This window comes from Sinohyriopsis cumingii, chromosome 3, assembly GCF_028554795.1.
Source record: "Sinohyriopsis cumingii isolate HCF-2022 chromosome 3, ASM2855479v2, whole genome shotgun sequence".
Taxonomy (NCBI): domain Eukaryota; kingdom Metazoa; phylum Mollusca; class Bivalvia; order Unionida; family Unionidae; genus Sinohyriopsis; species Sinohyriopsis cumingii.
Genome location: NC_142963.1, coordinates 39198702 through 39226475, shown reverse-complemented (window position 1 = coordinate 39226475; position 27774 = coordinate 39198702). Strand labels below are relative to the sequence as shown.

The following is a 27774-nucleotide window of genomic DNA, read 5'->3' as shown; positions in this document are numbered from 1 at the left end:
TTATCCATTTTTGTATACAAGTCGAAGACGCCATAATCCAGTCTATTACCTAAAAGCCCCAAAAGATAAACACCCAAATATGTAACTTCTTATCGAAAGTTAACTAATTTGATCAAAACTATAAATTATTTGGTTTATTAAAGAACGACTAGAAATCCTGATTAGAGATGTAGAAAACATCGATCTCAAATCTAAAATCAATGACTCTGACTTTCCAAAACTAAATACAAAACAGAGCCAAGAATTAGAGGGCAATATTTCTTTTTTTGAAGTTTTAGCTGCCTTAAAAAATATAAAAAATATATATAGTCCAGGTTCTGATGGGTTTTCTGCTGATTTTTTCAAGTTCATTTGGAATGATTTAGGATAATGTTTTGTTAGGTCAATTAATGTTGGCTATCAAATAAATAGTCCCTCAGCAACTCAGACGGAAGGTGTTATTACTTGTATTCCTAAAGATGATAAAGATAAAAAATATTTAAAAAATTGGAGACCAATATCTCTTCTTAATATTACTTAGATCTACTTATGAAAATCTAAGAGAAGTATAGGATGTAATGTTTTACACTTAAAAGCGTAACATAACAGGTATGCAACTACAGACTGACTACGAAAAAAGCCTTTGATACTATGGAATATATATTTTTATTTAAAGTACTAAACTTTTTCACCTCCGGCAATTTAATTATTAAATGGGTTCAAATTTGTATCACGATATAAATCGTGTGTAGTTAATGGACATATCTCATCTTTGTTTCATATATATATATATATATATATATATATATATATATATATATATATATATATATATATATATATATATATAGTGTATGCAGACAAGGCGATCCCCTTTGACCTTATTTATTTTTGCTCGGTACAGAGATACTGTCATTAATGATTAAAAAGAATAAAGATATAATTGGCATTAATATAGATGGAAATGAATTTTTAATATCACAGTATGCAGATGATATAACGTTGTTTTTGGATAGATATGAAAAAGCTTTTAAAAATACGATGCACATATTAAACTTCTATGTAAAAGCCTCCGGCCTTACTGTAAGCATAGACAAAACAAGAATAATATGGATAAAAAGCATGAAAACAGCAACAGTCGTTTCTGTGTAGAGTATAATGCATGCTGGGTAGATGATAGTTTCATAGTATTAGCAATTATCTTCTCTTAGATTTAGGTCTCATGATAAATCTTAATTATGAATCTATGATAGTAAAAGAAATGATATCAACACACTACTGATTCATTGGTCGAAAAGAGTTATTACCCCTATTGGAAACTTACTGTGATAAAATCACTTGCTTTATCAAAATGAAGTCACATATTAAGAAGTTTACCAAATCCTGTAGAATGGCATATGAAAAGATTGCATAGTCTTTTCTACAAGTGCTTGTGGAAAGGATCAGAAGATAAAAAGAAAAGTAATAAACATAAGTTATGAAGAAGGGGGACATGCAAAGATTGACTTTAAAATTTAATTAGTTCCCTCAAAATATCCTGGGTCAGAAGAATACTTACCAAAAGTAAACAATGGAGTAAATTTATGTTTCATTGTTCTAATTTTTGTAAGGATTACAGTACGTTTGATATCAATTATATAGAAAAGAACATAAAAGATATTGATAATATATTTCGGAAGGATGTTTTTATTTATTTTATCATATACTATAAAAAGTATCTTCCAAAGACTGTTCAGATTTCCTTACTGCAGCCCTAACGTATAATGAAAATAGTAAGGAAGGAGTTTTTTTTTTTTTTGTTGCACAAGATGGTTTGATAAAGTTATTCTATTTATAAAAGATTTTGTTCTGAGAGATGGACAATTCCTTTCATGGCAAAGTGTGAATGAAATGCATAATGCTGGAACTAACTTCCTACATATGCAGGGATGTATAATTCTGTGAAATCATATATGAATAAATTATCTATAGAATCCCAGACAGTTATTGTGGAAAAAAACTTTGCAAAAAAAAACTTATCATTAACACTAAGACAGGTTGCAGAAATATTTATAGCATCTTAGTAAAACAAACATAAATATTAGAAACTAAAGCGCAAATCAAATAGCAAACGTAACTTAATCTACCAGATGAATTCGATTGGACAAAGCAGTTTGCTTTAATATACAAAATTACAAAAAGAATCTAATTTAATTTGCTTTCAGTATAAATTACTGCATCGAGTTCTTGCAACAAACACCTTTCTGGAAACAGTTGGAATAGCAAATAATAATAAATTTTCTTTTTGTATGGATTCACCTAAAACATCGATTCACCTTTTTGGGGACTGCAACTGTAAAGCAGTTTTGGAATGATTTAAGCCAGTGGATTAGAAATAACACTAATTCCCTACATACCTTTTCACTTCCAAGAATAATTGTCGGTATATTAGAAGAACGCAATGTAATTAATTTTATATGGCTGATATCTAAAAGATACGTTTATAATAAGCGCCGTGAAAGAAAACCACCATCCCTACCTTTATTTTGTAAAGATACAACACATGTGTATTAGAATTAGCCAAAATAAATAATAAATTGGAACGTTTTGGAACTGAATGGTACACATTTTTAATTTAGTTGTAAAACAGCCATTTTCTGTCTAATGTTAAAATGTTTTAGACATATTTATGAACATCACTTGATGCATTTACAATCTTGAAAAGTCTCTTGGTTTTATTTTTGTACAAATCATTGGAACTAGTTTTATAAGATTCGTATGTATGCCTATTATACACATATACTCTTACAATACTCCTGTCTCTTAATTTCTTCTTCTCCACAAGTCTTTCCTCTTTCTTACATCTTATATTGTTGTTTCTTTCTTCAGGATATCCACTTTTCTTCTTGTACCTATACCCCGTTTTAATAGCTCAAAATATAGCCGTTCGAAGCCTTTAATTACAGAAGACAAGACTTATGTAGAGAAAAGAATTGTACTGTAGTCCGTGGGATGGCTCCCCGACCCATGGCTACCTATGTGCGGGAATATTACAAAAAATCCTGATAATATTTACAAAGTAACTAATTTTCAGTAAGATAATGGCATATATATTTAACACTACATTTTCTATCATTTTTGTTGCAATATAAGAAATAAGTGAAATTGATCGATCAGTTGCAGGGTTAGTTAAATCATCCTCTTGAAAATGGGAATGTCAACTGAAGTTTTTCAGACCCAGAGAGACCATTGTTCCCTCAGACATTTGTTGAAAACTATGCTAACAGATTTACAAGTCACACAAGTTGTGCGTTCAAGGATGTGTTTGCTTTACTTTGTTTTAACCACTTGCCTTATGAACTGGAATACTGTTTATTACATTAAGAATATTTTTCTACAATATTATTATACTGATGAGTTCTATTCGTTCTGCCAAAAGCGTTTGGTAACTGAATATAAGTATTTTCTACATTAGAAATTGACGTAAAGAAGTCTTTTGAACAGGCTACATTTACAATAACTGAAAAATATATAGTTTTATATCAATCAATAGATATAGATGCTGAAAGAAGAATGATAGGGTCGTTAATTTTGACAAAATGCCTTATTAATTTCCATTATTCGGTCAGCTATAACTAAGATTAATAATGTTTTGAATAAAATTTCTTTTAACTTATTTTAATGGTCAACAAATCGATTCCTTATTTTTTTTATACATTTTACTTACTTAAGTTACCACCTTTTTCAATTTACCTCTTTTCAACTGGTCCATTGATCTGCTGAAATTTTTTATAAGGGCGTCGTACCAAGGTTTATCATTTAGCCTGATTCTAAAGGATTTTAAAGGAATACAGAGATTTATTTCTTTCGAGGAAAAAGAAACAGTTCAGCTTTTGGTCCATACATCAAACAGAAAATAAGTCTGTCCAATCAAATGTGTGCAAAATATTACGTAATGTATTGCCAATAGCTTTATGTACAGTTATGTTTCTCTTATGTAAGAAACAATAGACATAGCATATCAATGTATTTATGTAAGTTACCATATGGTCAGTAACGTATTCATTATCATTTAATATTCTAGATGCCAGAGCATTAAACATATTTCCAACGATTATAAGACAACGGAGTATCGCTGAAGGAGCCGTCACACGTGTGGCTTAATCTATGATATTCATTTTCCCGTTCATTATTGGAATGTATTACTTTCATGTAAATCAAAATACGTAAACAATTATCCAGAAGGTCAAAAAAATTTAAGTCAGAGAGAATAGTACTATTTTCACACACATTCCGAGCCTGGCTCCAGTTTACCTCAAACTGATTCAATCACAAAACAGTTGTGTTTACAAAACGGATTTTGGTTCAGTGTGGTTTGGTGATTTACGGCTGAGGAATCACGAACCTTACCTTAGCCAGGGACATACAACTGTAACCGATCGATGCTGATAAGAGGGAATCGAACCAGCATTCTTCTAGTCACAAGTACAACGATTTAACGACTCATCCACTGTTGTTAAACAGCATCGAATTGTTATGAGAAGGTACAATATACCTTCAAGCGAAGTTTCACATAATATTTTCAAGAATGAGATCAGAACGGCATGTGTACAGCATGTTCCTCTCAACCTACTTATCTGTTTTTTGTCATATGGATTAGTGTAATATGACCTAACAGAATCAAATCACTTAAACACATCAGAACCAATGCGCGAATCCGTTAGCACGATCATATTGAAATCATGTCATACGTTTTATATATTATCAAGATTATTATATACGGATATATTATTCAGTAAAAGACTATTCAAAATTAATACAGCTAACGTGTTTAGCGAAATCTGGCTCAGAACTGAAGCTGGAGTTTATCAGTATTGGGATGAATTACAAAAATACCCCATGCAAAAAGAATTAAAGACACAGTTCAAAACTACACAGGAAGAAAAATTAAATTGGCTGATGAATTAACATAACTTGAAACGGATATTACTTCTGAAAAAAAGTATTTAGTATGTAATGAGTGGTAAATAAAAGTACCCATTAAATCTATCGGCGCCCTATATGGAATCTATCGGCGCCTTATATGGACTCACTAGGCGTCTTATATGGAATCAATCAGTGCTCTTAATGGAACCGAACAAAACAAAGTTAATTACTAACACTGGTAAAGTCAAACACCTTGCCAATATACATAGCCAGCAACGAAACATACTAAGTAAATATTTACTATGAGTCAAAAATTAAAATGTAAAGATGTTGCAAAAATTAAAGGAAAGGAATTTAAGAAAAAGATCAAGACAAAAATATCTAAAATCCTTGAAATACAAGGTTACACTTTTTTTTGTACAACCGCTAACCTTTTGAATTGTCCATGGCCTGCTGAATTAATTTCCTTCGGTTGCTTTTTTAAACAGACAATATTGCCTGAATGCCAAATCAACAAAAGTCTTCCTGTGTCTAGACAATATTCTTGACTGCGTTATACACATTTTCCGCTTTATCCCATATATAAAGAATTTACATGTGATAATCTTAAAATATGTTGATGATAACGAGAATTACGATACTGTGCATAATATGTTTACTATTTTGCTTAACGTCTCTAGTAAGAAGGACATGTTTATTTGATTTTAAGTCATTCAGTAAGATAATTAAAGTTGCCTTAAAGGAATTCATCTCCGATGCGCATATACCAGTTAGGATTCAGAAAGAGTGGTAACACTGTTACTTTCCAGACTTTCTAATTCTCGATCATACAGCTCCATCGTCTGGTCTCCTAAGGAGAATAAAAAGAAACAATAGAGTCAGTCTACAATATATCATTTATGTGCGGTAGACCACGAAAGGTCTGAATACAAGGAACGGCAATATCAGATCAATCTAAACATTCAACTGAATCTTTCTGTAAAGGATGATTTGTCAATTTGTATATCTCTATCTTTCTGTTCCCATACTTCAAAACCTCACAAATTGTTTATTGATTTGTATTACGCATTCATTACAGAGGAACTGGCTGCAAATCAGGTACCACGAAAAAGAAATTTGCAAACGTATTATTCGGCTATGATACAATTTATTAACTTCCAGTGCCATTAGAAACCAAAATATGAAATGACAGTTTGGAAGTAAGAAGCAGATTATAAAACATTTTCTTCAAAGGAATATTTATTCTCCGCAAAAAGCATTCATTTGTTCCATCCCGTTTGTTGAAAACAACACCATCGATACTGGTCCAAACAGTTACGAGCGATCGGCAGGTTATCTTCGCTAACGAAGGGTCGCCGATCCACTTCGTGCCACATTGATCCTTCGCATATGTAGCTAGTAGAAACAGTGTTTTGAATATATGTCCGATTATATGTGTCCGGTTATATTATAAGCACGTATAATGAACTCCTGTTGATGTAGTTTAACGCCATTTTGCAGCACATGGGACTAGTTTAACTAATGGAAGAAGAACCTCACAGAGCCACCGGGAGAACAACCGACCCACGGGAACCCAAAGGCAAACGTTATTACATACCCACATTGTCTGAACCCGAAACTCGAACCAGTGCAGACAGCGGTGTGATTGCATTGATCGGTAACACGAATAAACAAATGCATCCGAAAGACTTGAATTCGAGAAAGAAACATACGACATGTGTTTTTGTCTGCAGATACTGCAATGATTATTTCGACTTGTATTCCTATGAAAAAGAACGAGCAATTTGACTGGATAAGTTTCTTTCAACTGCAAACAGTCAGACATTGGAGCGGTAGATACTCTTTCAATTTGCTATTTATGCTAATGGTCGATGTAGAACGGATCGACGACCTTTGTTTAGCGAAACTGACGGTAGCCATGATAATTTGCATGGCTTTAGAGCTAAAGCGTGAAACAAGAACAAGACAAAAATTACGAAAATACAGATATTTTGAACCATGACACTGGGACGGTCTAAAATAGAAGATTGGGTGAAATGTACAATAAGGTCTTCAACGTCTACATATTTATTAGTTTTCATACGTGTTATTCTTGAAATATTAGCTTGAATACATACCATGATAATACCAAATGCAGGTATTATCAATAATAAAACGCCAACATTAAGTGGGTCCATGTGTACTTTTAAGAAAGTACTTTAAATTTATATCGACATTTCGCATGCTCAATAAATGTCAGATGCAAGACCTGTAGTTCAATCAGCGTGGTTGTATAGATTGATCTACACGGCCAGTCAATTATTCAACCTGTCATTAGAATGGTTATCAGGGTCTGGTCAACTGGTCAATAGTACAGCTGAGTACATTGTTTTCTTATGAACAATATAACACTGTCAAACCTGTTACCAGGAACGGCCTGGGCGAACGTGGGGCCCAATTTAAATCATTTTGGCGGACCCCCCCCCCCCCCGGATTTACGAACGGGGCCCCCTGTGAGCACTACATTGTGAAATAAACGTTTAAACAAGTTTCATATCATATTGAATTTAAAATTCCCTCCCAGCACTTTAAAATTACTTTCTCTCTGTAATAGTACTTGTAAAAATTATTAACTAGCGGGGCCCCTGTGAACGCGGGCCAAATCGGTACAATCGGCCTAAGAATACAAAGTGAAAATTTAAAATGAACTAAACAATATTGTTAATTAATCGAAAATAATCCTAAAAGTTCTATCACTAATATAAAAGTTTAGAGTGTTCCGAATGAATCCCAGCAATGAATGCCCTGATGTGTTAGTAGCCTTGAATGGGCTGATATGCGTGCAATCTTGATTGATTGCAATGATATCATCCATAATATCATCGAATGAATTCACAATAATGAGAAAATGATGATTTAGTCTAAAAGTTATATGTGCTTTGTAATTCGGATGAATTATTTTAATAACAAAGATCATCCCCAATAATAACTGAACACAAACGAAATTGATCCCATAAAAACTGATGTTGAGATAGGAATAAAAACAGCGGTTTATACACTCCTACTTGACCAACGTCGCTATAATCTCTCCAGAAAAGGCTCAATCATATTAATTCAAAATTATCCCATGCTGTGAACAAAGTTAGTTTCTAGAATTTTCTAAAGTTAGAATCAAGGGTGTGTCTAAACTCAAACCCATGTAAATATATGTTTTTAGAACATTGACTTTAGCCAGATAGGATCATACTCCTACCTTCAATAATGAACAAAGGTTAATCACAAACTACAAATTAAATATACAAAATAATACAATTCACTCATAATATGTGCACTGCTTTACCGATTTCTGGAGTGGACAGGGCTTCCTATGAATATTCCACCCAATAGAAGGTCAAATTTTGATCTGGTTTCACCACCACCCCAACACCGTTTATGAGTTGCGAAGAAAAATAACGTGAACAAAGAGAATCAAAAGCATCATCCTCTGGTTTTCAGATCGTTGAAATTTCTTATACAACACCACCAACTTTTTTGAGAAAAAACAAACAAACAGTGAGATTAAGGAAACCACTATAAACATCACGTGCGCAAAATTGAAACGGAACATAAAGCTAAATCATCTATAAGACTGACACGTGAAAACAGGAATGTACATATGTGACCATGACCTTGGAGATAAGATCTCAGAGAGTTGTAATGAGATACGGTTACTAGATAAGCACCTTGAAATGGATATAGTTTGTTAGATCGAATGGTCAGCGTACCACTTTGATATGGATGATACATACACTACGACAGAATTCGAAATGACAGGAGGAGAGATCGGGTTATATTATAAAGATCATCGCCTTCTTTCTCTTGGTTATTGAGCTTAATGCCGATGAATCCTTATGTAGTAGTAAAGTGGACTTCGAGGCCACCGTACATGATCTTAGAACCAGTCACAGAACAGCAACGTTGGAACTAGACCGCGAGGGAGGGTAGGTGAAAATTGGGAGAAGCGTGGGTCTAGGAAGGACACACGGTACTATTGGTATGGAAAAATGGGGACCAGCCTGGAAATGTGTGAACGTATAAAAAAAATAGAGTATATATGGGTTAGGCTGACCAGGATTGGTTAATAATGTAAGTTATCTAGTAGGAGAAAAGAATCTTTTGAGAGCTTATCCTAGTTGTACGTTAAAACAAATAGAGACATTGTTTTATTGATGGAATTTCAGTCCTTTAACAGTCTTGAGTTTGGAACACCCATTACTAAAAATTATCACCTGACTCTTTGGTACGGAATTGAAAGCACATGTTTCAAACACATGCAGGGCCAGAACATGCCGCGGTTCATATCCTTTCCTCTACACAGAAGGTGACATCCAGGTTTCATCTATACTGATAAATATAGGTTTGATCATGAACACTCAAACATTTAACGTTATTGAATTCTTAATATCATGGTGTTTGCATAGGTTTACTATGGGAACTGAATTAGTACCGTGAGTCATATAGACAGCCACAGCAATGCACGGTGACTCAACATATGCAAGTGCAATTGACTTTACTGTAAATGCAATCACATGGTTCTATTTGTAGATAACAAGCAAAATTAATACATTTTGTAAACCACAGAGTGACTTTACGCAGGATATTAAATGCATATTCAGATATATCAACTGTTGCCAAGAAGGGGGAGGGGAAACAGTGTGTAGATTTGACTATGTTAGGTGGAGTGTTTAGCACATTGGTTTATATCTAAGCGATGCATATATACAATTTATACAAATTACCATTTATAGAGTAATCACAGTAAGCAATATATTTCCTAGTTGTGGTTTGAAACATAATGATTCAGATATGATCACTGAGCTCTTTTCCACCATGCCTAATGGTGAAGACCTCTCATGACTTTGCATTCCTCTAATTTCTTTCAGTGTATGTTTTGAAAGTTGATATTTTGCATTTTAATGGACTTGTGACTATTTTACTTTAGTTTTAAATTATGTCTTCTGGGGGGAATTGTAGACAATTTTGTCATTTAAATCTCTTTTTCTGTAATAATACATGTACATATAAATGGTCACCTTGACCTTTTACTCATTAATTACATAATATGACAAGGCTGGTAATATATGTCAGCGTTTAACTGAAGAGCGATAAATGGTGATATTAAAATGTATGATTCTTATTAGACAGCCTTATTTTAATATTTTTTCTTATTTTTTAACTAAAGCTCAAATATTTAAATGTTGCCTGAAATGCACTATTGGTCTTGAGGTTAAGGCGAAATGTTAAATGATGATATAAGATACAACAAGCATGGCCACAGATGATGATTTCTTACTAATTGCATGATTTATGTAAAAAGAATAAACACCACAATATAAAATTGAAAATTTCTCGGACTTGTACGAACATGTTAAAGCGCTTGAGTGATAGCTGGCTGAGGTGGATATGGATGAGTTAGGACACAATGCTCGAAATCAGGATAAGTAGAAAAGGGCCTTAGACATGCCCAAAATATTGCCGAGCTGTAAAAAAAAGTCTGGAATAACTTCGGTTTATAGTTTAAAACGGAATAAATCTACTCGTCTTCACTCAGTGTTAAATGAATATAGAATTGAATTTTCATAATATATTACTGTCATTATTCAACGATTGTCATTTGAAGTTTTAAATTATATATATATATATATATATATATATATATATATATATATATATATATATATATATATATATTCAATAATTGACAGGCATAGCTTAGTTGTAGTTGTAAAACAGTTATTACATAAAATACTTTCTTCTGGCGGAAACGACGTCATTAGCGACGTACAGTTTCGAATTTAAAAATAATATCGTAGACAGTGTTTCGAAACACTTAATCACTTACTTTCACCATTTCAGAATTTTTTTTATTATTTCATAGTGATCTATCTCGTTAATTTATAAATATCAGTTAATTTTAAAAGAAAATAACAAATTACAATGGTATATTCCCTCATACTCTTCTTAGCATGTCTGCAGCCAGACGAAGTAAACATTTTGATACACATTACAGAAGTAAATTTCTTTCCGTGGCATTATTATGCATATGCTTTGCTGAAAATAAAATATTACAGAGTAATAAAAATGGAGAAAGAATCGTGATTTCGACTTTTAGTCGTGAGGTTTGTTGTAAAACAAAAGATACGTGTGTGTCTGCGTTTTAGATTGTAAACGTAGCTGGCAGTGTGGCAGTTTGTAGTGATGCCTAGCACTATGCCTTAGATATGTATCATCATATCCCACTCAGACACATTTTTCTGGGACGAGCCGACCGATCCTAACATTAACTTCTTAATGCTGAGCGACAAACGAGGCAGCTGTTAGTAAAAAAAAATGAGTCTTTGGTATGACTCGGCCGGGTTTCGAACCCACGATCTCCCTCATCCAAAGCAGACGCTCTAAACACTTTTGCCACCGGAGCATTCAAAACTGAAAGAAAAGATAGAACTAAAGAAGTCATACAAATGCATTTCGCGGTAATAATGTGTCATTTACCTGGAGTAACAGACATATCGGAGCGATGTCGTCTGCATTTCCTTTTCCACATCTGAATGACTGCATTACGGAAGCATTTGTTGTAGACAATATACACAACTGGATTTAGAGCACTGCTGCTGTAGGCGAGATAGAGTGCAATATATTTGAATTCCTTAATCCCTCGAGGTCTCTGCAAGAAAGAAAACTGAGATTATTTGTACAGACAAAACAAATATTTAAAGCAGAATTTTTCAAGGATAACAGGTCCTTAGCAGCAAGAGGGGGGACCGGCCCAAAAAAATGGCGGCCAACAAATTGTTGTTACCCATCAGTAAACCCGCCATTATTGAGTCAGACGCTCCAATGAACACGAAGCAAAAAAGAATTCTTGCGAATGATCTGAATTTATAGAAGACTCACAGAACTACCAATATTGTAATTCTGACCTAAACAAATAGGTAGGATGTCTGGAACACCCAGTTATATCCAGGCTGGAGACGTTGGATTTCTCTTAAATATGACGTAATTAATATTTTTCAACTGTTTGATCGCTGAGTGCGAATTTTTATTCAGAAAAGTTTTCTTTTTCCATTTTTCTTTTTCCATTTTGCGTAAACACCCAACCCCAGGTGAATCGCTAAGTGCGAAACGAAATATTAGCGACTGAAGGGCTGTCCAGGCTGAATTTTAGTTCCCAACCAAGTGAATCCAGGTCGCTTTAAAATGAACGTTCTTGGGGGATCAGGGAGGGTCAAGCGAGTTGCACATATTATTATCTTTTTTAAGAATTACCTATTTGAGTATATCGCCAACGCTGACAATATGGCAATCACGCTGTTTTTGGATTCTGACTAATGAAATCGTTTTCCCTTGTCGATCGACCAGAGCACAACACCAAATTCAGATTTTGACAGATTAACCAAAGATAAGAAATAAATACAATGAGAGTTATAACTGTATGACTACTGTATCAAAATGGCGAAGAACGAATTTATAAACGATGATTCGTCTGATTTTTTAAAATAACATTTAAGATAGATGGTGATGATATTTTAATTGATTCCACCATGAATGACAAAAGAATGGCTACTATTATTAATAAATTTCTTGATAACAGCAAGTACATATTCAAAATAAATCTGTTGCAAAAAAATATCAGCGAGGATGGTCCGACTTGGATTGTTCTTGAGAAACTCGAGCCTATTAAGAAATTACGGCAACATAACCACGTCGTCATAGTAGACAAACATTTTAAAACAGTTATTTTCATCGGAATTGACAATCCATACTGCAATAACGCATATCCAGTTTTGCGCAGTTGTTTTTACGCTTTATCGTTTGAATGAACCAGACATAGCTGCTATTGCTCCAATGGCAACATTCTCGCCAACTTGCGTGGCTCAACGTGTCAGGGAACATTTTGCAAACAAGAGACTAGGAAACGGACTTGCAGAATTAAGAATAAAAATTATATAACAGGGAAAACTCTCTTCTTAACGGAGCTAATTTAAATTACGTGGTTATTTTAGAAAAACAACATTAAATATTCCAATAATTGTAATAACAATAACCAACGAGATTAGAGAAAATTCTGGTCAAGAATGTAGTATGGGTGGTCCAATAATTGTATATGATCATAATTCACATGCATGGACCGACTCGGTGACAAACTTTACTAATACGACTTTATGACGGTGATATCTATGAGGAAATCTACATCATAATTAGGTGTGACCCTGTCTCGGGCTGACTACTTCACAGAGATGACTCTGAGTCGGATGAATCAACATTTGATCAGTTTCCTCTCCGTCTGGTGTTCTTTATCAAAGGAATCACTCCAATTAAATATGAAACAAATTTTGGTAAAATATAACAAAGACAACGACGATTTATTCGTGAATTGTTTCCAGATCCAAAAGAATGTATCGATGATGTATCACCAATATTGTGTTGAGTTTTGTTATGGCGGTCTTTGGAACACAAAATATAATTCCTCTGACATGATTTCTGTTGACATTTGCGCTGCTTATCCAGCGTCTTTTCTTGGACTTGGCGAGTGTCATCGTTATTTTGAACGATTCGTGCAATAAACACACGAAATGACATTAGTTGCAATAAACGGACCACTACCAGATATCGATCTTACCAAATTTTCCGAGATTGAATCAGTCGAGTTTTCGTCGAGTATTCATCCTGTGATACAAATTTGGTTTTGGTAGTCAATTTAATAAACCGGATATCAGTATCAATCTCAACAACTTGTGCGCAAATATTCAGCATGGTCAGGCTCCAATCGTGTTATTACGATACATGCTGGAAACTAAGATCCTCACACCGTTGACTGTAACCTCTGCGATAATTTCATATACAAAAAAATACGTCATGGTTACCACAAGACGACAAAGATATCTGCAGAAATTTATTTGTAAGTTTACTCAGGGTTCTTCATCTGATATTGCACTTCGATGTGCCAGATTAATCACGGATCCAGCTGGAATAGATTTCGTTATCAAGGACATGGCGTAATGGATGAATGCAATCATGCAAGATCATAAAATGTGAATGCAATAGTTATCTATGTCGAGGGTAATTCCCCTCAATTTACTAACTTGAGATCATCTATGTTGGCATACTCATCAATAAACATATTATTGACAGATTTCCCAATGACGTTGTTAGAGTCGCCACAGTTTTTTTTCTATATTAGTCGATGTCGCATGGACCTCCTCGAACCGTTTATTGAAAATGTCAGCGTTGTTGTTGGGGGTTCATGGCGAATAAAACACGAACCAATATGTAAACATTCTGAATCCGCTGACGTTAAAACACCAGATGTTTATTATCACAACGATAATTTATCAGAACCATCATCATCACCGCCAGTAAACGATCCAATAATGATACATAGCACGGTCTATCTGCATGGTCCATGTAGTTCTGGTAAAACAACACGTGCGATGGAGTTATTTAAAAACTCTGACATGATTGTGTTGACACCAACTCACAAATGGGTGAGAAATATATTCCTAGAGTAATTATCTGGGAGGAGCTTTGTACAGTATCCAAAGATGTTTTAAAAATGTTTCTTGATTGGTTATCAACAAAATCGACTGTAATTATCTTGTGGGGCGATCATGGACAGCTTCCGCCATTTACAGGTGAATCACCACACGAATGGTTGAACGACCATGTTGTCCACTATGAAGAAGTTTTGTACGACCATCGATTAGAGGATGAACAACTACGACAACTGAAATCGTTAATCACATTACAACCTGACAAAATTCAACTTGAAGTACTAATTTCAGAGACTCCAATGTCTGATTTATGGAACTTATATCGCCCTAATGATATAATAGATGTATCTAAGAAAATCGTCCGTGATCACGTACAGAGTAAATTATCTGAGCTTCAGAAGGAAACAATTCCAACTCAACAAGATACTTTATATTACTGACCAATAGAAACACGCCAACAAAATATACTCGTTGATATTCCTGGAACCGGGATGAGACAAAATCTCGCTCTTAATGGAGGCTGTACAACAGGCATTGCCATTAAACCCATCGTCCTGGACTCTGGGATATGCGATAACGATCCATTCGTCTAAGGGATTAACAATATCAGGCACCAACATCTGGATCGTAGATAATTGCATCGAATGTTCAGATTTAGTTTATTTGGCTGAGTCTAGAGTAACAAATATATCAAAGTTACACAGGCTTGACTTCATTCTGGAGCTGCCGACAGCGTCAAAAACAACAATAGCGTCACCAGGTATTATCAACGCAATGAAGAAAAATTGACAGATTATGCGCGAGATGACAAAATAAAATTACGCCAGTTTGATCTTGATGTTGAATTTATCATGACGCTGAAACGACGCAAAATAATAACTGCGCCTGATGTAACACAATACTATTGTGGCAATATTTTCCTAATGATGTGCGACTATTTACCGTGGACAGAATCGAAAATAGTCTCGGTCACACATGCGAAAAAGACTCTCTGACATGTCTTGAGTTTAACAGACATAGAGGATTTTAATTTCTCAAGGCGTGTGACTCTTGTTAGCGTTTTCTTTGTTAGCGCGTGTGAGAGCCCACGCTAGGGTATGCGACGCCGTATCGAATCTGGTGGTAACTGAGCGTTTTCAGGAATAAAATGTAAATAGTCACGTACAAAACCACGTTGGGAAGCTGTTAAATCTCATCCATACATTGGTGGCTGCGTGGTAGTTCTTACCACGCTGAACATTTCATGTGTTGTTACACTCCACATAGGATCGGTTGCTCTTGCTGACCACTCTCAAGTTCACCATGTTGATATCAATACCTCGGTGCCTTTGCTACCCAATACTGGTTGTTTTAGCTGATCTGGTGATTTTCGTAGTGGTATTTGTTTTGTTTTTGCAATTGCTTTAGCGGGTTTCACGTTAATTCCGCTCGTAACCTCGTTGTTTAACACGGCCACCACGCGAGGTAGTCTCGTAGCCCATTCATGAGATCTGTCCTGAACGTGCAGCAAATCTTGGGCATATTGATGACTAAAGAGTCGCTGTGCAAGTGTTTGATTAAATCGCTCATTGGTTCCCTGATCGCGATGTATCACTATGTTCACATCTGATCTTAACGTGTTGTTGCATTAGCGTTGTTACTGCACCGAGAAATTCTTTGCCAGGATCAACATGTAGCAACTGAGGCCAGCGCAAAGATCATCTGTGCATAAATTCGTTCAAACACTGCTGAGACCTCACTTTCTGTTTTAGACGATAACGGTACAGCTTCTTTGTTTTTACTTGCAACATCTACATCTTCGACAGCCAACGTGTATTTGTATGTGAGCAGTTTGTGTACGTCATGTGGTAAAAACAAGATATCTGCCTGATGAAATTCGTTGGATGTGCTGGCATCAAACCGTCCATGTTGAATCTTTTTAGAACGTGGAAGATAAATCTGCTATATGGCTTGTCGTGACAACCAATCTGCGATTACTGCTCGTGCGACATCTGCTGAATCGGCGACGTTTTTAATTGCTGCTGTACTTCTCCAGTATCCAATTGGACTATAATAAACCGAATCCATTACGTAATTATTGGTGTTTAATTGCCGGCTCTAAACACTTATTTACCTTTCATCGCCGATCTTATGAACCAATTCGCGAGTGATTCACGTATGTTTTTATTCTTTACTGAATACAGCGTGTAAATTAACTTGACATCACGATATGTCGTTGTTGTTGATCTGGACTTTTATACGCGACGTCATAAATATGGCACGCTTTATCAATCGCACTTACGGAAATTCACCAGGTTTTGGTTTATTTGTTTCGTTAAGTCTAATATCCAGGAGAGTACCAGGATCACAATAACTACATCCTGGAAGATGTTTTTCCCCAGGATACTTATCCCATGGTGTTCCAAGTGTTTTCCCAAGTGCTTTAACAATATCGCCACCCACTTTTGCAAAAGAAATACTCACAAATTTATATGTTTGTGTGCCACATCATATGCATTTGCCTGTAAGTGTCGGCGTGTTATTGCTCAACGTGGTTGCTCTCAGAAATGTTATACTAGTGAGTGTCTTACATAGAACACAATATAATCTCATGATTATAAATACTATTTTATCTGTACAATATGAACGCGATTGACATTTCAGCAAAACGTTAGCAAGCATCGGTCAAGCATCACTGAGTGTTACCAAATTACATTCGAGCTATTATAGTTGGTCCGTCTAGGTCGGGTAAAACTCAACCTGATAATGAAGTAGCTTAAAATGGACAAACTTTATTTAGTAGTTACATCAGTTGATGACCAACGATGCTATAATGTACTTAAGGAATTTAATGAATATATAGCGGCCGAGGATGATGTTAACGAAAATCTCACAGACAACGATAACGCTCCGTCCGTCGAAGATCTCAACGAGGAAATCATCAATATAGTGGTTTAGGATAATGTTATGCTTCACAAACAAGCAAATCAGGCCAGAAAATTTTCAAGCGGCAGCCATAAAACACATAGGTCATTTACGTTACCCATCGGTATACTCAGTTCCGAAAGTAATTAGAGATAACTGTATTTTTTTGGTTATTTTAACGGGGTTGATATACATACGCATCGAAATATTCATGCGACATGGTATCCCGGCAACATGGACATAGGTAACTTTAAAGATTTGTTCGCACATGCTCAGAGAACTCCGCATGGATTCATTAAGATAAGTTTGTACGATCCAACAGCACGTTATTGAATTGGTCTCGATAAAAAAAAAATATTGAAGATAAACAATTGTTGTATAATGAACCAGGAAAATACCAACGAGATTATCTCTACGATCAAATAATTTCAGCAAGATGGTCTCGCGATTTAAATCTATGTTGAAAAAATCAGTGGAGATTTTGAGATGATACATCAGTTACGTGAAGGGAGTAGATATACACTAGCAGCCAAGTACAGATTTGTCAAAGTACTCTAGCGCGAAATGGGATTGTCATCGGCGGATTTACATGAACAATATGATATAGCTAAAACAAGTTCCATTGGGAAGTTCCATTTAGAAAATACGATCAGATTTGTCTCAACAATATCAAACTCAAGCGATTGCAAGTGCACCTGCGAGACAACTTAAGCAAACTAAGATTTCCGCAGATTGAAAAGAGTAGCCTAAGCTAAAATAAAAAAATGAAAAAAATACATTGGGGGGTATTTTTTCATCATGGTCTGTCACGGACATACAAACTAACGGCTATTCTTCACCACGTGTGTCCAATAAATTACTCTCTTGGTCGGTAGACAAAAAAGTATTCATGATAGCAATTGATGATGACATCGTAAATAAACAGGATTAACTGGTACAGTCACAATCTAATGACCCGTTGGGACATCCGGAGAAAAGCTGTAAAGAATATACTTCTGCTGGACCTGGCCTGATGCTTGCGCAGACGCGATATAGCTAGCATCGACTGCGCCACATATTGGATTTACAGAAATCGTCCACGTGATATTGTCAATACCTGGCGACACATGACGAAAGCCACCTGTTGGATCGTTATTTTTGTCAGAGAATGTATGTAGGGCCACATAACTTCTCCCATGCCACAATAATTTTCGGAAGATATTCGTCAGTTATGTCATTGAGTTCTTGGTGTATTTTAACCGCAACTAACCAGGGTAGCTTGAACTTTCGCAATTGGTCTTCGGCGATCTTAACATAATCAAGAAATGCTGTTTTGTACAATACGCCTCCTTGTATACTTTTCCTTTCATCACCCTTGATAATGCCTGATTCTATAATTATTTTTGAATTATTTCTTCATTAGATTTCACATGGGTCAGAGGTTGTACTGTCTTAGTAATTCTATGTTTAAGATCATCATTCGGATACTCAAGCACATACTATTCAAATAGCTTTCTAAGATCATTTTGTTTATTTTTAGATTCCCGAGCTATTCCATCGATCAGTAGTTCAAAAGAATTCATAAACATTGAAATTGCATTTATATTCACATCTGGAGGAGGAAGATAGAGGCTCTAACACATCTAAACCCAATCGGGTACTTTTTCACATTTTTGGTTAAATATTTGTTCAGCAAATATATACCTTTCTTTCCCTTCTTTCTCAATACTTTAGATCTTTTATAAATACGTTTTTGTCTGATGAATAATCAGATCGCGTTGGTTATAGTGGTTTAATAGCAGCTGTTGGTGCTTTCAGCGGCCATCCTAGCACGGTTCTGATCGACGACTTGTATATGTACTGATCGTGGTGTTGATGTTGTTCACGTATTTTTTTGGAACTTCATCGTCTGATTTTGGCTCTCTTGCATTGATAATTTTATTTCTCCTCATGCTGAAATCCGCATACAGTATGTCTCCAATTCTTCTAATAGGTCCAGTAATCTCCCCCACCATTGTTAGAAGTGATCCTTCGATTCTTTCGTTTTACCGGTTTTAGTAAACACCACTAAGTTATCTTCGGTCGCGCGTGGAACTCGCAGAATAATATCTGTCAACGGGATATTGCTCGTTTTCAACCACCCTTGCTGATCCTGAAAAACAACAACCTCATTTATGTCAATATTGGCGAGACGCAAAAGATCATTGATATCATCTCGTGTCGCACACTTTTCTAAATCAATGTCACCCTGGAGCATGCCTTTAGCAGATCCTGCATAAATATCCACCCATTAAACCATTAAGCTATTTAAAACGACATGGGGTATACTCATGCAGAACTTTATGAGACGACGCTGATGACCTTGACACAGCGTTAAGTACCGCAAACACCTCTGGACCGGATATTGGTGGATCCGTTATTGTCCGTGTTGGTAATGTTGAATACCAGATTGGTAAGCCTCAATATCGTAAAAGTTCTCTCGGTGGTGCCAATCCATACGAATCGAAATAAACAACTCCACATGGATCAGTCGCGTAAGCAACCCAGTAAGTACCTTGACCAGAAGGTCCATCTACATTAATAATACCAGTTTCAACACGATTTGTTTTTTTTTACGGTAATTGATCACGCATGAAAATACCTCTAACGTTTTTCATGTTTAATCGCCGAGCAGCATCAAGTAAATCAAAACTAGACATGGGTAGGTAACGAAACGTGCCCGGCAGCCTTAGGTCTTGACCATACCGCGTTCATGGTAATCTTAGTACGCGTCCCTCCTTTTGAGGTGTTTATACCCTGTCATGCTGCTTTAATTCAGATACAACGGCACCAAGTGCAGCTGCTTTTTTCAATACCTGGAACCGTTTAAGAAATTAGCACTGATAACGGCCCTAGAGACGGAAATATACCGTCATTTTTGTTGTGTCGTTGATCGCATTTGCAGAAAGATCAATAGAACGCCAGCTCTTGATTTCTTGCCGTCATTATAGTGTTTGATGAGACGTTCAGTCAATGATAATTTATTTGGGCCCTGCAACGCCGCCGATTTCAGAGTTATGTTAGCTCCAGAATCCTTCTTTGATGCCAATTGCAGCCTTTTAATCTAACCAGGTGTCATAGTAGCATTGACGTGATGATATGACATTATAACATCACAAATGATCTAATTATAGGTCAGTAGCAATCCAATTACGTGTATGGAAAACACTCACATGTTAGGAAAAAATTTACATGTTCGGAAAACATTTACATATTTTCAACGGGTGCATCAATCACTCTCATTTGTCCGCCCACACATTCAAACAACATTGTTTTGTCTTACAGTATAACAGCGATTGCTCGGTAACAACAAGCTGTTGATCTTGGTACACGAGCTCGGAAGTGTATGTCGATAATAAATTATCTAAACAAATCCAAGTGTTCCAGTGAGAAATAATAGACTGGATACAGCGTTGAGAAATCACGCTGAGATATATGCGAACTAGAATCAAAATTCTGATCACTCCCCATGATTATCATCAACCGATGATACGCACGTGCAACTTGACTATTCTCAAAATTCAATAACACTTCTTATGACGGTTCTTGATACCCATTTATTCTCAGAGAAACTTCACTAACTCCGAGAGTATCAAACACCATTGTAGCTCGCTCTTGTGAATCTACTCTGGCGGTTTCCTTAAACACTATAAACTTATATCATGGCGCCGACACTCCCTCCTGTGATGATATATGCCATGTAAATAACCTAACAACGGTACTCTGGACACTGTCTATGGTCATAGTCAACCATGACAGTGTTGACTTGCCGTCGTTGTCCGTGAACTAGAGCAGCCGTTGTTCTCCAACGAGTGATGGCGTCATCGTTGGCATCCACAATGAAAGTTCTGTCAGTCTCACTTTACCAGCATTAATTTACCGCTCCGATGTCCTAGTGGTTAGAACGTCCACCTCGGATGCGGTAGATCGTGGGTTTCATTCCGGGCCGAGTCATACCAAAGAGTTATAAAAATGGTACTAACAGCTGCCTCGCTTGGCGCTCAGCCCATAGAGGTTAGCGTTAGGACTGGTCGGCCTGGTGTCAGGATAATGTGACTGGGTGGGACATTGTTACATGTCTACGGCACGATGCCCCAGTACTAGACATCACTATAAACTGCCACGCTGCAGATATTGTAGCGATATGACTGAACAATTGTTAAAGCCACTTTAAAAATCCTAATCACACACACACACACACACACACACACACACCACACAACACACACACAAACACACACACACACACACACACACACGCACAAACACACACACATCATCATTAACTGTACTGGGTCGCCGGACAACATCATTGTCGGTGGCTTTTCGAACTAGTAGAACTGTGTGTTTAGTACCGAAAATAACTTTTCTGACATGGCTGCAGAACCCTAAAGTATATGACAGTGTAATTACACAAGAACACAAGAACATTCTTCATCGCCGTTTAAGTTTATTCGACGTACTGCCAATCCCATGTTGAACTTTTCATTCATCGATGCAACTTCAGTTTCAGCGGCATTCAGTGTTACGTTATTGCTCAGTTCGGCGAACATCAGTGACGGACCAGAGGACCTTTAATCAATCATCGAATATCTTTCGAGGCCGAGTATCAACGTTAACGTTTTCGAGACATGATTCAATGTTTATTTCCGTCCATGACGCGAGGCCGAGTATCGACGTGATTCAATGTGTATTTCCGTCTATGATGTATACATCATGGACGGAAATAAACATTGAATCATGTCTCGAAAACGTTAACGTTGCCACGTCGATACTCGGCGTCGCAAGATATTCGATGATTATTCAAGGTAACAACGCCATAATACCATTGTTGACAAAACCAACTCGATCTCCAAGTCCATATTCTGTATTATCTGCTTTCAAGTTTTCCCTCGATCTCAGTGAAGGCCTCGGTGGCTGGAAATAACTGCTTGTATATTGCACTAGTAGCTCTATTCGTGTGCTTAATCATAAATTTACGAAACAAAAATTCAACCTGAACAACCATCTGAATCTCTAATATTTCATTTCGCACTACCTGATTCAACGGAGATGGGTGTACACACACAATGAAAAAAGAAAAATGGAAAAAGAAATTTCTCTGAATACAAATTCGCACTCAGCAATCCAACAATTGAAAAATATAAATTACGCAATATTTAAGAGATATCCACCGTAAATCAGGCTAGTCGCAGGCACGTCATTTCGCTATTTTGTTTAGATCAGAAGTACAGTATTGGTGGCTCTGTGAGTCTCGTTAAAATTCAGGTCATTCGCAAGAATGGTTTTTGTTTCTTGTTCATTGAAGCGTTTGATCCATAATGGAGGGTTTATTGATGGGTAACACAACTTTGTCGGTCACCAATGTTTGTGTTGGTGCCCCAAACTTCTGCTGCTCCCTTTTAAGAATGAAAAAAATTATGACAGTGCATAGACACCTAAAATTCTCTCTTTATACAATATTGAAAACAGAACCCCTATATAGCATTCATAATGTTTCAGTTTGATAGTAAAATGTGTTAAAGTGGTCATAATATTCTCCCAATGAAAAGAACCATATGTACGATATAAGATGAGATAACAATTCTTTGTTTCAGACTAAATAGTCTATACATCTAAATTCAAATACAAATATAAAGTAAACAGATTGTAAACATAAAAGAACATATATATCATACGTATTAAGTTATACATATATATCTACAAAATTAACTGCGCCCTGCATTGTTAAGAATGAAATTAAGTGGCACATTTAAAGAGTAATTTATTCCATCTGCTAATAATTTGAGAATTTAAATGAATATAATAGTTCCAAAGAGATTTCAATATACAGTTCCTACTCCTACATATTCTTGTCATCACTGAGAATACATACTTTCTCATTACTTCATCAAAACTGAATACACTGTAATTTACAAACATGTTCCATCTAGGAAGATATACCAGAAGATGAAGACTATTATTATAACCAATAACTAGTTTTCTTTTCATACATTCTTTAACGTTTGTCCACAGAGGAGCACAATACATATTGTAGCAATAAGATTTGAATAATCTAATTTTGATATTCAATGAACAATTCTTAAATTTTCGTAGAAGCATGTTTGTTCGATTACACAAAGATCGGTAATGTCTCATCATATCTTCATTATCTGACCTGTTGAATTTCAAAATATGACCGAAATACGTATAACTGTTGACATAAGTAGGAACATTGCCGTTAAGATGTACAGGGGGAGAAGAAAGTAGTTTGAAAGAAGTTGGCTGAAAGACCACGCATACTGATCTTTTTGTATCATAGATGATAACATTCTGAAATGCGTATTGTTCACATATCTTTAATAATTTCCTTAAACACGTGATAGAAGGACTTATCAATGACATATCATCAGCAAAACTAAAATTAAGAAACAACACATTTGGTAACAGACGTAACGATTTAACTTACATATATATATATATATATATATATATATATATATATATATATATATATATATATATATATATATATATATATATATATCAAAGGGGAAATAATACCCACCTGCCTCATCCCATTGGTTACATGGAAAGCGCTGGATATTGCACTTCCCCATCTCACATAATACAACTGTTTGCCATACCAGTTAACTAAACTATGAACTATGTAGACAGGTATTTTAATATCAATCAACAATTTAAAAAGTGTCCAATGATTGACCATATGAAATGCCTTACTAGTGTCTGAGAATCATGCAAACACTGGGCTGTCATGTTCTACATAATAGCCGACAGTTTCCTTAAAGGCATATAGGCACAAATCTATTGAATGCTGCTTTTTGAAACAAAACTGATTATTGGAGACTGTGACTTCACCTGTTTGCAGTTTGATGAATTCAATATTTTTGAAATAATAGCCGTACGAGCAATAGGTCCAGTTATTTTTGTCCTCCAGGTTACAATTTTGCTTTTTAGTAGCGGTATAATTGTTACTTTTGTGAAATCATCTGGTACAAAGTTGTGCACAAACATACAATTAAATAAAATCATCAATAGCACATGAAGTCTAGTATTTGAAAATTTAAAATGTTCCACATATAAAAAATCTGATTCTGGACATTTACCCCCTTTTTGTCGTGTTATTGCACTTTGGATCTCAGATAACGTAATTATCTCAATACGAACAGAAGGGGTATTCAACGCTGAGAGCACATGCTTCTTATTCGATTCATTTTTAACACTATTGAGTAAGTCTTCAAAATGATTTTTCCACATGTTTCATATATTATTCTGACCATGGTTCCCATCAATGCAAATCGGTAGTTTATTGGAACCTGTCGTAGTATTTTGTTTAACTTGCTTCCAGAATTCACGTTGGCCGACATTTTCAAACTTTTATTCCATCCAGTGTGCTCTATGTTTTACTTCCTCCTTCCTGCATAATCTAAGAGCATACTTAAATTGTGCTCTTGTTTGGCGCATTTGGTTACTGAGATGGCCATGACGAGGTTTACCGTTATCACGCTAAATAAGGTAACCATTTCGTGCAAAGTCGTGTGTTTCTTTGACACAGTCATTCCAGCCTGGTATAACCCGGTGACTACGTTTGGATTTACTAGTCAAGTTATTACAGAAGTTCGACAATGCTTTTATTATACCAGTGAAAATCCATTTATCTGTTTCATATACATCTGATTAGATCAGCCGCGGTCATTACAGTTCGCAACAAAATGTGGGATCTCAATCTTGTTTAATAAGAATCCAGATGTCTGAGTATAATTCAGTTTTTTGTCAGAAGTAAGGTCTGACCAACTGATGTTGTATTTCAAGTCTAAGAGATTATTGGGGCAAGAATCAAATCTGGGAAGTAGATCAGTCTTAATAGTCATTTAAGTAGGATGATGGTCGGACCCTGCTAGGGTGTGTATTATTCTCATATCACTTATAGAGGAATGAACAGACTGTGTCGAGACACAATGATCCAACCAAGACACTGTATTGTGTGAATCACTGACGTAAGTAAAATTTGTTGTGTGGTCTACTGTTAGTTATAAGTTCGATATGATGTAACTATATTCGTCACAAATAAGGCGAAGTTCATCTCCAAAAGGAGTGGATTTGACTTTATTAGCATTCCAATCTCCTACTACATAAGCATGTAGAGTATTAGCGCTTTCTAAAATAGAACTAATTTTGCCCAAATAATCTGCAAATTCCCCACAATTTTCCGCAAGATCACAAAGTAAATAGATATTGACAAAAGCAAGGCGGAAACCCCCGTTTGGATAGTAATACCTATAAAACTGGGATCATCGAGGTGTTGTACTTCTATAATACTTGCGAGAGATCTACGGTATAGTACCCCAAGACCTCCGTAAGGTCTGCCTGTATGAATATCGTTAGAAGATTCAATCGGCGATTCCCCTGATCCATAGAACTCGTCGTGTACGGATGAGAGACAGTCTAACTCACTGTCGATAAGCCAGAATTCTTGTAAGAAACAAATATCGCAAATATCACCTAAAGCTCTTATATTTTGTATATTTCTTGTTAATGAACGACAGTTATAAAAATAAATGTGTAAAGTATCCATTATGTACATTTGAGTCAAATTTGTGGATTTGATACTTCAGTTCCGACTTTGATAGTAGTCTCTAACTAACGCGTTTCTTGGCCACGCATCCACGTTCATCATCACATTGTGTGTAGGTTTAGCACATGTGATTTTGAAGTTCGCATAGGTATTAAATTTCGTTTTTAGTGCTTCCACCTGGTTGGGATTAACCCCCGAGTAATGCTCAATATGCGAAGAAATGTCAGATTTCTGCGTTTCGGGGGCAAGTCTTGTCACGAATATGCATCGCTGTCGCATTGGTCGCACTGTACCCAAATTTGAGGACGCTGCCTTTCCTCTGATAACACTTCCATGCCTTCTTGGAAACTGATGTGTGGATTAGACATTTGTAAACTTATTAAGCCGTCGTTGACGCAGATTTGCGCGCGATGTTTTATGCGGAAATGCTGCTATACAGAGACCGTTGTTCCGCAAAGAACTTGCGACTATAGCGAACCTTTTATCATTTTCCAAATCCTCGTCTTTGAGACTGGTGTCTTCTGAACATGCAACCATTTTTAATACAGTTGTGCTGTGGTTTAATTCACCGACATCTGGTTTATTATCATGGATTTATGCTGCTGCATCCCATAAAGCAGAGAGGATCTTGTTGCCACTAGTCCGAGTCTCGTTGCTGTTTGAGTCCGTGCATTGCATATCTTCGTGTGTGTTCTAGTTTCGGTTCTTTCTATTGAACGACTGGGTTCAGGGAGATTCCTCGGTGACCTACATGGTTGACTTAACAGCTCATGATTTGTTGTAATGTAGCCTCGGTTTACAGATGAATTCTCATTGAGTATAATGTCAGACTGAACTGTGTTCGAATGGTCAACATGGGGAGGCAATGTACTTTTGACTGTCGAACATGGTTGGGTTTGTTCACATAAGCGTTGCATTTACACATAACGTATCCGCCTGGACTGACTTAAGTATGTCCAGTGAATGTTTCACATTTTATACGTCCTGCAATAAAATTGACATATCCACATAATTGTAAGATACAGGTGGCAACTTTGCACAAAATCTTGGTATGTCATTTGAGTCTGTGGAGAGAAATAAATTCAAACTATATTTCATATTATTTATTTCCTCTTGATCATTCTTTCAGCTGTTTGTACCACTGAGAACAGAGTCGTTTTGCCACCTCAGTGCCACTGTCACAATACGTGTCCACACACAGCTTCACAATATAATCATATGGCAATGTGTTCGTTTTTGTTTTGTACAAAACAAAGCAGTTCACTCACTATTATTGACGGGCTATCAACGAACCGCAGTGGTTGGTAATCTGCCGCCATACTTACAGGGCTTCTCGTCACCCTATGAAATCTTTTCAGCTCATATTTCTTACAGAGAAATAAATCTACCTGACACAAATAACCAGTAGAGGTTCCACAATCCTTACACTACATATCTAAGATTTCAATGGATATGTTAAAATAACAACTAAAAATATTTAAAACATTATCACAGCTATTCGACAACAGTGTTGTAGCGTGTTATAAGTATCAGATTGGGCGTTTTGTCTTTTTCTCCTTTCGGGACGTTGATAAAAGCCAGAGGCTCTATCTCAAATGAGTAAACGAAATATAGAAATGCACAACTCGAGGATGAATAATCCACGAACGTAGTCAAAACGTACACACAGTCTTATTAGAGCGCACTAGTGCCGAAGCTACCCTGACTTAGGACTACTATATTTTAGCAACTTACAGCAAGACTTTAACAAACTAGTATCTCGACACCGAAAGCAAACATAAACACCCCCCCCCCAGAAGCCAAAAAAGAAGTCCAAAATAAAACCCCGAACACAAACAATATATCCAAAACCAATCACAGACACCAAAAACAAAAAACCAAACA

The 27774-nt window shown here is 36.0% G+C and overlaps 1 protein-coding gene across 1 annotated transcript in view; it reads right to left on the bottom strand.

Annotated features, from left to right (window-relative positions):
• Positions 1-1645: 1645 nt before the first annotated feature.
• LOC149802732 (QRFP-like peptide receptor) overlaps positions 1646-27774 on the bottom strand; it is a 40423-nt gene continuing 14294 nt past the window's right edge. The window contains exons 4-5 of the mRNA XM_089951303.1: positions 11395-11566; positions 1646-5734 (exon numbers count right to left, since the gene is read on the bottom strand). Coding sequence (XP_089807429.1) covers positions 5655-5734; positions 11395-11566 — 252 coding nt within the window. The 3' untranslated portion in view covers positions 1646-5654. The remainder of the gene's footprint in view (positions 5735-11394; positions 11567-27774) is intronic.